Source organism: Atta colombica, unplaced genomic scaffold (assembly GCF_001594045.1).
Source record: "Atta colombica isolate Treedump-2 unplaced genomic scaffold, Acol1.0 scaffold100, whole genome shotgun sequence".
In the NCBI taxonomy this organism is placed as follows: Eukaryota; Metazoa; Arthropoda; class Insecta; order Hymenoptera; family Formicidae; genus Atta; species Atta colombica.
In genome coordinates, this window is record NW_017259185.1 from 2,850,296 (window position 1) to 2,863,801 (window position 13,506).

At 37.2% G+C, this 13,506-nt stretch overlaps 1 protein-coding gene across 10 annotated transcripts in view; it reads left to right on the forward strand.

Annotated features, from left to right (window-relative positions):
• LOC108685682 (protein PRRC2C) overlaps positions 1–13,229 on the forward strand; it is an 18,253-nt gene extending 5,024 nt beyond the window's left edge. For 3 of the 10 annotated variants that reach the window (XM_018190589.1, XM_018190607.1, XM_018190641.1), the window contains 15 exons: positions 1,184–1,264; positions 1,345–1,649; positions 1,734–2,235; positions 2,306–3,007; positions 3,303–3,754; positions 3,845–5,413; positions 5,705–7,606; positions 8,169–8,363; positions 8,448–8,756; positions 8,903–9,088; positions 9,160–9,292; positions 9,506–9,850; positions 10,015–10,160; positions 10,786–11,053; positions 11,135–13,229. In XM_018190589.1, coding sequence (XP_018046078.1) covers positions 1,184–1,264; positions 1,345–1,649; positions 1,734–2,235; positions 2,306–3,007; positions 3,303–3,754; positions 3,845–5,413; positions 5,705–7,606; positions 8,169–8,363; positions 8,448–8,756; positions 8,903–9,088; positions 9,160–9,292; positions 9,506–9,850; positions 10,015–10,160; positions 10,786–11,053; positions 11,135–11,289 — 7,250 coding nt within the window. In that variant the 3' untranslated portion in view covers positions 11,290–13,229. The remainder of the gene's footprint in view (positions 1–1,183; positions 1,265–1,344; positions 1,650–1,733; positions 2,236–2,305; positions 3,008–3,302; positions 3,755–3,844; positions 5,414–5,704; positions 7,607–8,168; positions 8,364–8,447; positions 8,757–8,902; positions 9,089–9,159; positions 9,293–9,505; positions 9,851–10,014; positions 10,161–10,785; positions 11,054–11,134) is intronic. The other 7 variants (XM_018190633.1, XM_018190668.1, XM_018190597.1 and 4 more) reach the window with 5 other exon arrangements.
• The last annotated feature ends 277 nt before the right edge of the window (positions 13,230–13,506 follow it).

The window sequence follows — 13,506 nt, forward strand, 5'->3', positions numbered from 1 at the left end:
TATATATATATATATATGTATGTATATACACATTGATTATGTTATAATTTAAATAATAGTGTAAAGGATTGACTTGACTCTAAATGTTGATCTGCATCATTATGTACGTTAAGTAGAAAATTAGATGACACCACAATATGTACCGAATCTCGCACATCATTTTTTACATTTTACTATTTTTATAATCAAATTTAGAAAAATATAAGATGTATATAAAATATGTATATAGAATCGAGATTGGTACATAATGTTAAGAAACATGTACTCCTTGCCCTTTTAATTCAGTGAATCTTTCTCAATAATTTGGATTATTTAACTCCAATTTCTTCACATTTTCAAGAGTGCACCATGCATTATACTATGACATTCTATTATGCAAAATACTCATATTACTTAATACTTCTCTTGTAAATAAGTTTATATATGCGTTTATATATAGAACAAATGATTTAAACATACATTTACACTATATACCAGACATCGTTAAATATGATTAAGTATGATTGTAACAAGATTATTATAATTAATAAGATTTATATGAGAAAATGTATTTAACATAAAGATAAAATTTGAAATTTTTTATTGTTGTTTGAATCGATCTTAAATACATTCATGATATAAAATCATTCTATGTGTCACAGAATAATTATAAATTTCTAGTTATTTTGATATTACAATATATGCAAAGAAATATATAAATTTAAATATTTTGATTATTTTATAAGAAATAATATGTATATAAAGCATAATATATAAAACAATTCTAATGACTATTTATGTCTATATATATATATTGTAATTAAAATAATGATATACTTTATATAATATAAGATGAAATTACATGTTTTATCAACTCATGTGGTTTATTTTCATTTTAGAAGAAATTAGATATTAATTTATTTTCTGAATAATCTAGCACTTTATCTTCTGTGCTTTATTTGTATTATTCAGTTCTTTGTTATATCATGATATTATCTCTATAAAGCATGTTGTTATATATACGTGGGAAAGTTTTATGCACAATTTATGAAATAATCACGTGTGAGCATGTATCTTGTTTATCTTATCTCACTAAATATTTATCTTTTTTTTCGTTAGTTAAATATGTTTTGTACTAGAGACATCGGAATACAATGTATTATTTATTTATTTTTACTTCTAATATAATAAATAAATTATGTAGGTGGGGTACCGGGAAATCAACAGCCATCGAATCGAGAGTTAAATGCGCAATATGGTCCAGGGCCAAGCCTGCGTCCACAGAGTAAGTTTCCTTTACTTTAATTGTAAAATCATCTGATTTAAAAGTATACAAATTATTCATTTACTACTGAATCTTTATAGCCGAAGGAAGTTGGATTCAAGGCGGAAGTCGTACGGCAAGTGGCGCAGTGCCAGTAACATCAGCTGGTCCCGGAAATGGGAATACTCCGGCGGGCCAGGGCCTCCCTTTAAATATACCTGTTTCAGGAGGACACACCCAGGAGGGACCCGGTGGAGGGCGGCAGAACTTGGGCCAATCGCCCAACATGGTCGCGGGCCCGGCAGGCCAGCATAATTCCATAAATAATCAAGGTTCTGCGCCTTCTTCCGGTTCTCATCAGATTGGGCCAAACCTGCATCATTATCGGGGTCTTATCCCACCATTTGTAAGTTCATTATCACAATTTCGAAAGTCTTATCATAGGTTTTTTTTAACTTGCGTAATTAAATGTAATATGTGATCTTTTTAGATGTATAGATCAAATTTTCCTGGTGGATTTTCTTCACAATTTTCATCAAATTCTGGATCCAACAGTCCCCGACCTAGATTTAATCATCCTTTGGATCGATTTCCACCTCCTCAACGTGAGCGTATGGGTGAGGAAGAAATTTTGACTAGACCCATCATTAAAGAAGAAGATCTTACTCGTATGGATGATATTTCCCGTGACGCAGGATGGGCTGCGCACGATGATATTGATTATAACCAAAAATTGGCCTTTAGCGACGATGAAGCTGAATCAGAACCATCGAAAAATGATGAGAAAAAAGATATCAAGGAGAAAAAGGGCGATGACAACAATATTACAGAGGAAAAGGAGAAAACTCGAGATAATCGTGATTCAAAGGAACTTCGTGATCCGCCGCATCGTCCTTGGACTCAACCTATGAATCGTGATTATCGTGGATCGAATGGCGCAAGTGGTGGCTATGCCAGTCAGTCACAATTGCATTCTGTACATGCTTTGAGAGGTAAATAATTAAAATATTAAAATAAAAAGTATATTAATTTCAGTCATGCTTTTATCTTTATTATAAACAGGTGTTGAAGACGACGAGACATGGAATGAACGACGTAGAATCAAGGTTGAGGTAGCGTCTGTTGTCGAACGTGCACGATTACGCAAAGAAGAAGAGGAAAAACGTTTCCAAGAATCGACGAAGCAAGCAGCAGCTAAGAAATTACAGGATTTAGAACAAAAGCTGAAAGAGAAACAAGCGAAGCATAAGGATGAGGAACGTGCACAGTCTGGCGAGTCTAAAAGTTTGATCAGCATTCCGCCTGTACCTCTTCCTATACCCGAATGGGAGAGGGAGAAGGAGAATAGAGAGCGAGAGAGTAGAGAACGGTCCCGCACTTCATCCGAAGGGAAAGATGAGAAAATCATCACATCTGTACGTGAGTCTCGCGACAATTTGAGAGAAGGTAGAGATCAAGGATTGACGGACTTTCGTCAGAGCGATCGACAGAATTTCTTACGACAACAGGACACAGTGCGTAGCGAACGTGAAAGAGAACGTGATCGCGATCGTGATCAGAGAGACTCAAGAGATCGTGAGCAACCGGCGTTCTCTCGACACTTTCAGAATAATTTACCGCCTAGATTTCAAAAGCAGCAGGCAGAGAGAAGTAGTGCGAATTTCAACCGAATTTCACCGAATGCAGAAAGACCTGCTTCCCAGTCTGTTCCGTTTGCCCAACAATACGATCCCAGTAGATGGCTTCACAATTATAATTCACTGAGTAAGTTTTTAAGGATCACTTCTGTATTAAAACTTAATTTCTTATATATCTTAATGAAAATAATTATTAAAAGTCTTTACTATTTTGTTTCCAGCACGATGAAATAAAGTTAATAGATGTAAAAATTTTTATAATTAGTGAATGAAAGTATAAATAAGTAAAATGCGAATTTTTAACTTGGCTAAAATAAATCTTTAACATAATATTTCCATACATTATTTTAAGACTTATTTTTTCGTTATTTATTTTTAAAATTAAAAAGTGCATTATAATTATTAAGTGGAACTTGTATTAGTAGATAGTGGTATGAAGCAACCCATGCCATCACAACGTCGTAATAGAACCGATTCGGATGCTTCGGCACCATTGGATGATGAACGACCCCCGTCTCGAGATCATCGCGGTAATGCACCACCGTCGAGAGACGATCGCTATCGACATTCTTCGCATCGATCCTACGATAGCCGCAAGCCAGGTGGCTATTACGACGAATACAGCCGTAATTTCAGAGACTATGAATACGATGACAGACATCCTCGTGATTCTTGGGAACGTGAAAGACATTTTGATGATAAAGAACGAGATGCAAAGGAGAATCTGGACTCGAGAGATATCCGCGACAGTCGTGATACTCGTGACATTCGAGACGGTCGCGATGTCAAAGATTCTCGTCCTACCAGTCGTGATGCTCGAGACGTGAGAGATGTGCGCGACAAAGACAAGAAGGATTACGATAATTATTCGAAGGTAAAAATACGAAATCAATTTTTATGACACAAGTATTTAATCAATACTTATATTAATTTGCTTATTTTATACATATTTTTTATTATATAGGATTCTTTTGATGAGCGAGAACGCGAACAAAGGGAACGCTCTGAGAATCCAGAGTGGCGTGAAGAACGCAACGTGGTACAAGACAGACAACTCGAAAGTCGTCGCGATGCACCGAAGGAAGAGCGTAATGAACGTCCTCAGAGACCGGATTCGCGTGACAGTCGCACCTCCAGAGAATCGAAAACGTCTTTGCGTGATGATGAACTGCATAAATTACGGGATTGCAGTTCCTGGGTGAACGAAGTGTCAGATTACGAAGAGAAGAAACGAGATTTGTATCATGAAGAAACTAGGGAAAGGGAAAGAGATAGAAGACAACCGCCAGGTCCAGTTACTAAAGAGAAGATCGAAGCAGATGAATTGAAGAACGAGAAACGCAGTTTGACTCAATTGAAGAGAGGTAGTTCTGATCTTCAAGAGAAGAAGGAACAGCCGAAGGAAATTTCCACTGAAGCGAAAAAGGATACGGATGTATGGAATAGAAAAACGGAACGTACTCCGGAAAGCAGACAGATTGAGAGGGGTGATAATTCGCCGAAGGCATGGGCTGATGCGATATCACCGACATTCGAAAAAGAAGAGGAGAAATTGACAGAAACTGCTAAAGATGGCAAGGAGACTGATGAAATTAAACAGACAACATTGGATAAGCCTGCTTTGGAAAAGAGGGAAGAAACTGTTACCGAGGATGCCAAAGAGCAAGCTAAAGACGAAAAGAGAGAAAAGAATACACGCAATAGAACGAGTAGCAGTGGCTCCAGTTCTAGAATTCGGGAATCCCGAGGTGGACGTCAGTGGGGAGGAACTTTCAGCGTTTATACTCGCGGTTGGCGTGGCCCAGAATCTAGAGGGCGAAGAGGCGGACCACGACCTGCCGGTAAAGCCGGGATGTCTGCTAAGAGTGGTTCGTACGGACACACCGATTCTGAGAACAGCGCTGACGAGATATCCGGCTCCACCGAGTCTGGAAAAGAGGATAAGCGATCGGCTCGTTCTCCGAAACCATCTCAGAAGGTCGAGAAGGAGGAACGCAATCGCGAGGTATCGAGACGGGACGACAAGCGAGGCACGGAGTATTCTCAGACACGCAGCGAGAAAAGAACGTATGACGGTAAGCCTAGTCACGAGGCTTTCGCACCGTCAGGCGAACCATCTCGACGCGGCAGAGGCGGTTTCCGTATCCGGAATACGGCCACGGGTAGTCGTATGGAAGGCTACGGACCGCCGTCCAGTAAGAGTCCGTTCTCATCGGAGCGTAATGCGGACGAGAAACATCAACAACAAACTACCGGACGGCAAAATCCACCGACCCCAACTTCAGAGAAAGAGACGGGTCTCTTACAATCTGCGCCAGTTGAGTCTACCGATGACAAGATAATCGCGAAGCAACAGGCACTTACAGCAGGTATCACAGGTAGACGTAATAAGTCTCCGAGTCAACAAGCTCAACAGTCTGGTAACAAGCAAGAAGCGAATCACGCGAATCAAGTTACCAACGTCCCGACCCAAAAAGCGCAAATGCGAAAGGAGGAATCACGTTCTAAGAGGACTCGTAGTGGAAGCAGGAGGGTACGTACATATAATTACATTTTTTTTATGCTATACAAATATATAGAATGTTCTTTTGTTATATATATTTTATTTCCATTCTCTATTAATTTAAAGAAATAAAAAATTTCAAAGAACAAGACATTAGCAAATCAAAAGATTCGAAATTAATATTAAATACTTTTATTATCACTCTTTTTGAAATATAAGTTTTAAAAGGAGTAATCATCTCATACTATTTTATTCATAATCTTCAACCTTGTATAAAAGATTTAGAATCTCTTTTAATGACAATGCATTATTGTGTTTTAGGGAAGAGATAATCGCGAGGCTCGTTCGCGCGGTAGCAGTGGCACTGTATCAAAGCAGCCGCAGTCGGACGTAGGCAACGAAGATTGGGAAACCACTTCGGAGAATAGCGAGGAGCATATAGATGATCACAAAGAGTCTCGTAATAATCGCAACAAGCATTTTGGTGGACGATCCATTCAATCTGCGAGCCAAAATGCTATCGGCGCGAATGTGCATTCCCGTAGAAGCGAACAGTTGGCAAATGCTAGAGAGCAACGAGAGAAAAATCCCAAGTCTTCCAATCCGACATCGCGAGCCCCAGGAGCGGAGAAGCGAAATTTGCAGAATGTCGGATTTAGCGCTCAGAAGAATCACGCTGATGGTATACCGCCTCTGATGCAAAATGCGCAAATACAGAATGGAGGAAGGTCTAGGAGTCAAAGTTCGACTAATAGTGGCGCGGTTGCAAATAAACCGAATAACAAAGATAGTATGGTTAATCGTATAGATGAAATTAAGCTGAGTGATCCAAATTTGGTAAATCAGGCGCTGAACGATCTTAATAAGAAGTCTCAAACGAAAGATAAGAAGTTGGTGGATTCGGAAATTGAAACGAATAGCTGTACCGAGGACGCTACAAGTGTTGCAGCGGAAGATAAAGTGGATGCTGACGGTTTCCAAGAAGTGCGTTCGAAGAAGAACGTGAAAGAGTCCAGACATAATCAGAAGGAAGAAGTGAAGCCTGTAAAAAGAGATAAAGAGAAGGAGCGTGAACGTGATCGTTCAAAATCGAAGTCAAATGGATCGCAGCAAGTTCTGCAGCAGGTACAAAATATACCACCTCTACTTAGCCAGAATATTCCGCAGCCGGCAAATATACCGCAGAAGCAGTACGACAATCGAAATTCTCGGAATCCAAGACTTGCGCCGCGATTCCAACGTCTAGTGAAGCAACAGCAACAGCAGTTATGCGCAACCGATGCGAGCGATATGACAAAGTTGAATAGTTCTGGTAATAACTATACTAAAGACTCTTCTAACAGTCCTGCTCCTCCACCAACGGTCAATGCTTGGGACAAACCTTTCACAAGTCAATTGCGCTCGAATTCTCCATCTGCGGTTCCTACAGATATTCAATTGATGTCTTTAACAGCTCAAAATGATCACAGCCATGAAGGTAATGAGGCTAATTCTGGACACAGCAGTCAACGAAATTCACCAAGTGGAGAGAAGACGGGAAAGAATCTGAAGGAGCCTTTAACAGAAAAGAATGTGTCCGATGTATCTTCACCTCCCGTACAGACTTTAATCTTCGAGAATACAAATTATTCAAAAACGACTAAGACATCCGGACCTGCGGATCTGGCAGTAAAATCCAAGTTTTCAAATCATATCAAGACGCAACAGCGAGCCGAGAAACGTGCAGAAATAGAAGAAGAAGGAAATCAAGTCCAGCAGCATCAGCAACCAGCTATCTCCGTTGCATTTTCCAATAAACCGAACGACTTGATCAAGGACAAGAATCAGGAACCCATTCAAATGTCTTTATCGTTCAATAAAAACGAAGACAATGCCGATATGAAATTGGACTTCAACTTTGAATCTGAGCTTTCACAATTGGATGATAAGAGCAAGAGTTTGGGCATGGCACGTTCCATACACATGACTGGTGGCCAAAGTACGATATCGCCTTCAACTGCAGAACTCAATCTGAAAATCGCGTCCGTGAAGAAAGTTTGGGAGAATGCACCACCGATGCCAACTGTAGTCGAACACGAAGATGGTACCAGTGTTGTCAGCAGTGCGACTAGCTTCCCGCAAGCATTTGAAAGCGGCGACGTCGACGACAGTTACAGCCCCCACCAACAATATAACCAGAGCAATATAAAAAATGAAATCACAACATCTACGAACGTATGCAAGGTGAGAAATCATTTCGCGAATATTTCTTTATATTATGTCATGTGTGCATGCAATAGAATTGTCATGTCACTCAAATGTCTTTTGTTTGGATTGTTATTGTCATAATTATAATTACTTTTTAAATATTTTTCTTTTTTGTGTTTGAAAAATTCTGTCTAGTAAGTGTGGTGAAAATGAGAGAAGTAAGTGGCTAATATTTCAGCCAAAGGATACTCAGTCAGCCATTTGTCAATAATCCATATTGATTTAACAGAAATCATCTTTATTTTTATTCTTATCATTATGTTAGTGTTACTGTATTTACTGCAATCCATTGTCATTATTATGCATTGTCATTATTATGGCCTTTCTTGCTATTATTGATTACAAAGTAAGATATGTGTTACTACGATGTAATAAACCTATTCATTTTCACCAGATTTTCAAAACAGATTTGAAAATGACTTTCATTTTGAAACTAATGCTTGCTGAGAATGTCCTGTTGACATGATATGTATAACAATTAAATATTGAAACACAATGTCCCTTGTGGGAAGACGCTGACTCTTTGCCTGATGCGCAGCTGGTTCCCCCGCAGGTGAAGCCGCAGCAACAGTCTTCAGGGAGCAGTGGTACACAACCAGGATCTACCGTACCTGGGCCAAGTCCAATTGGAGCTGGTCAAAGCCCCATCGGCCATCCTCCTGTTAGTCTCCAAGGTCCTTTAAGTCCACCTCCGTTCAATTCTACAGGGCAACCCTCGCATATTAATTATCAGGTGTGTTGCATTCTTATCATTTATTATTTCAAGAATTAATGCAAAGGACTGAATATTAAGAGGGATTCTTCTTATTGTCTTTAGGAATTCCCTCAGTATCCTGGTTCACAGGCAGCACAATACGGTGGTATGTCGGCCATACCATCACCGCCAGCGGTATTATTCAATACAGGTTCAGGACAATTGCCAGCACAAGCGGGTGGTTTATACGGAGCATTCCAATTAGATCAGAGCCGATCACCGTTTACGCAGTACGCGCCATACGCTCCGTCCCTTCAGAGCTCATTCAGCCAACAAAATGTGTATTTGCAGCAACCACCACCGCCACCACCTCATGCGCCAAATGCTCCTACGCCAGAAATGTACCAAAACAATTTGTCCCAATACCGTCTTGTACGTAAATTTTAGTTGTTTTTTAATGCCTTTTACATAAACCTCGAAATTATTTACAGTATATTACAATGTAATGTATGTTATTATTCTACCTTAGTATAGATATTTATAATGGGACTAGTTTAATTTTTTGTTTCTCTCAATAGACCGCGGCAGCTGCTCCACCATTTGGACAGAATCAGCAGCTCAGTAATAATCCCAATACGGTACTCATCAGTTCATCGTCAAATTCTCTAATGTCGGCGAGTGTCAAACCGTCGTCTCAACCTATTGGAGCAATTGGAACTAAAGCTCCGCATTTCCAGACCCCATCTGCTCCTCAACCCAATCAAGTATGATTTTATGTTATAAGTATTTTGATGCTTATAAATCCAATAATTTATTGACTAAACCTTTTTTTTAGTTGGCTTATATTCCATATGATCCAAATCAAGTGCTCGGCGTAAGTGGTAGTTACATGAGCAATTCGCAATTAGTGCAAAGACCTGGTCCAAATGTACAAGCATCTAACAGTTACTATAGTGCTACATCCGCCGGTAAATTTGATATATTGTATTGTACAAATATTATACAAATCAATTTGTAACTATATTAAAAACACAGGCATATATTTTTTTAATTAATCTAATTTATACTAATTATTATTAAAAATAGATATATCTTATAACTTACATAAAAAGAATCAATATATAATATATGCTATATGTGCATTTATGAGGTATTCTTAACATATCTTAATATATTTTCAGATGTGTTTCCTGGGTCACAAACAGGCTTTTATCAATCTGGTGGTGCTACTCAACAAACTGGGACTCATTATGGTTTGCAAGGATTTAGTCAACATAGCCAAAGTCTAGCAACAGGTAGTGCAACTCCTGTTGGTCTACAGAACTATGGCCCTAGTTTCTTATCTAGTTCAGGATTGCAAATAGCTGCGGCAGCTCAACAATTTCGCAATCCTACTGGTGGTTTACCAGGACCAGGAAATGCAGCACCTACGTTTCTTAGTAAGCACCAACCACAGGAGCAACCCAGACAGTTAAAGAGCCCATCAGGAAATCAACAGGATGTACTTGCATCAGTTTTTAGCTCAAGTAAGCTCATTTTCAGTTTAAAAAATAATCGAAACAAATAAATAATTTGAACCATGAAAAGCTTTATCTAAATTATGATTTCTTTTACCAATTTTATTATATAAAAATAGTTTATTAGTTTTATATCATTTATTAAATTACATTATTTAATATTATAATTATAGCTTCTCAAATACCATCGCCTAAATCAAGAAATTGCAAACAACAATCTTCGTCGCAGCAACCACAGCCGAGTCCTACACAACATCATAAATATCAACAATATCAGGGCGTTAGTCAGTCTGCTCTGGTAAGCAGCTACAATAACTACGTATGTACCATTTATTCATTGAAGTTATCTCATTTAAATATTATGCATGTATTTTATCAAATTGAAAGCATACATAAAATTCTTAGTTATATGTCAATACTTCAAAGAAATCTAAATAATAAAAAAAAAATGTTATATGATATATAACTTGTTGAAGATTTATTTAAAATAAATTAAGGAGATTTATCTAGATTTATCTTTCAAATTGAGATATAATTAAATATCTTATCTATATTCTTTTTTGTATGTGCAATTTTATACTAAACTCCATTTAAAAATATCTATTTTGATGTAAATTTATTTTCTTTTCCAAGGAATAAATAGTAAATAAAACAAAAATAAATGCATCTTTTGATATCTCTGAAAAATAGCGTCTAATAGCTTTAAAAAGAAATAATTTTATGCATTATAAATATATGCATTATGAAGTACCATTGAAAAAATAAAACAATATAATTGCAATATATATAATTAAGAATCTTTTATTTTAGATAACATATAAAAATTTTTATCATTAATAAAACTTATAATATACAATTAAAAATGTAAAAGATATAAATTTATTATTTTCATCTGATTTATACATAAATAATAAGATAGTATAATCTTGTGTATTAATCTACAGGTTTTACAACAGAATGTACGTGGAATGGGTATGCCGCCTCGTGCTGGTATTCAACCGTCGCAACAGCGTTATCCACCTCCGATACAACGACCTCCAGTAGCGTTTGCACCCGGTCCAAACCCAAATAATCCTACGCAACAGCAGCCTGCTTGTATGCCAACACAACAGCAACAACAAGCTCAAATTAATCGTCATAGACCGAATTTACATCAGCAACAACAGCAGCAGCGTAACATGAAGATGCAGCAACAATATTATTCACCACAAGGTTTGTAAAATATTTAATGTTATATATGAGCAATTTATATGGGATTAAAATATAATTAAAAACTATATCTGTTTTTCCTAGGAAACGTTAAAATGGATTCCAATGACAAATCTGACAACCACAATGACAAGATGAATGATGGTCCTTCTGGAACACAACCTGGGAATAACAAACCCAATGTGAATCAACAAGATAGTGATAACAATAAGGAAGAAGTGAATCAACAAAACGAGTGAACGTGAATATTCGTGAGGGTGAACATACTTGCTCTTCCATTTTGTGGAAACATCTTTCTTTAATTAAACCTTTGATATAATCTCGTCGAAAAATAAGGGCAAAAACTAACGTGCTTTTCTATTTCTCACGGAAGAAAGTACGCCAGTGTCACAACAGAATTCGTTTATCTACGAAATCGTGCTTATATAATCGACTAGCAGTTAAATAGAGTAATTAAAAATCTGAGTTTTTCATGCTATACCGAAAGAAAGAACTTCTAGAAAGGTAACATGTCTGTACACACCTTTCCTGTTCTTTAGTTCTAACAGCATAAACTAATCGTCTTTGTGCAGTCGAAAAGACGTTTATTAAGCATTTCCATTATTAAGTAATATCGAATATACATGAACATATTTAAGAATGGCGACAAGTTAATCAGCGCTGATTGATACTGTTATAAAAAGCTTGAAAAAAGTGACACATTTAAATTGTCGTGTAATGTTTAAATACTTGACTCAAGAAAAATATGTGCCGTCGTTGAGTGGAATGTTAATCGAATTTAAATGCGAGCTGTTTAATGAAATGTTCTGTATCGTTAAGGAGTCATGTTCGTGAGGTTGTATCTGTGGGAAGTGAGACAAAGAAATCTACACGAACTTTATATATATATACATTCATATATATGTATATCTCTCTGTACCCAGATCAGGATCAGCCTGCGGTAAACGATACTGCATGTCCTAGGACGCACGATGCACGTTTTCTTGATCACATGAAAGTCGAAAACCAAGAAGAAGAGAGCGCAACCAAGAAAAGTTACAATTATTGCAATTTCGTATGTAACACATTCGAGAGGACTGAAACAAGCTGCGGTATAAAGTCGTCCGTTTATTCGAACAATAAGAAGCGGAATCACTTACCGATTAGGATGATATCTATGAGTCTGGTCTAAACATGACTATGTCGCCCGTATGTATTGCGACAAGGAGAAGCTCCATGTATATTGGTCATTTTGTCGATGATGCGAGGTCATGGTGAAACTTCGCGCGACGGAAATAGGAAACTGTTGTTTATAGGTATCGCGTAAATCATCATGATCTAGCTTCATTTGCGATGAGTTTCAATCATTAGGTATATAAGGTATTGCTTGTGAAGCGTGAAAAGTCATATGGATTATATCGAGCCTTTTCACGCTTAGAAAGATTATGTTGGATCAATCGAACCGCAATCTAAACTACTACTATCGCAACGTACGAAAAGAATTGTATATTCTCTGCTTTCGTTGCAGTTAAAGCTTTGTTATAAAGATAAAGCCCATGAAAATAAATAGTAGTATTCACAGGAGTCTACCGTTGCCAGATTTATTCAGCAAAAATAAATGTGGCTATGCCCATTATGCCTCGATTTTACGAAGTCTAGGCACTGTTGATATACGATGTTAACTTTCAACAAAAAAAAACACGATATACTGCCAGTCGTACCGACGACCACTGTCTTTGAACTCTGAGAATTTTTCATGTCGTATTCGTGATGTCCGTGTGAATAGTGAAGGAACATGTATTAGAGAGGAAGAGACGTTCTTAATACATAGACTTGTTAAAAATTTAACACTTCAATGAATTTAGAGAATATCGAGAGAGGATAAAGATTGCGATTACTCCCTTTCACCCTAAATATCTTTTCTCTGAAATATTAAGAACTTGAGAAAAGTTATTAAGAAACGAGTATAATGTAAATCGATATAATGGCGATACCACAGATTGCTTGAATTAGACATGAGGTTACAATTTCTTTCATGTTATAAAGAATTGAATCCTTGATCAAGTAGAGCGGGCAATGTAAACAATATTAAAAAAAAAAAGAAGGGAAAGATGAAACTTCCTAGTGAAGTCTCAAAGAACCAGTAGTAAATGCTTCTCATTTATGTTACTACTTAATTCTCCAGTATTCGTATGGCATGTTATTGCAATGTATCCTTACTTATTATTTTTGTTGGCCAATGTGACCAATTAAACATTTCTGTGTTTTTATGTAAATACATTGAAATTTTGCCGGTACAAACTTCTAATGTGTTTATATTATTAAAAGCACATCATAACATTAATGTTATAATAGAGTGACCGGCTATAGTAGTGCTGTATACGAATACTGAAGAATCGAGTTCTATCGTAAGCATCATTATCACGATGGCTATTATCACTTCGATCATTAGCATCATCAGCAGCAGGATCATTATT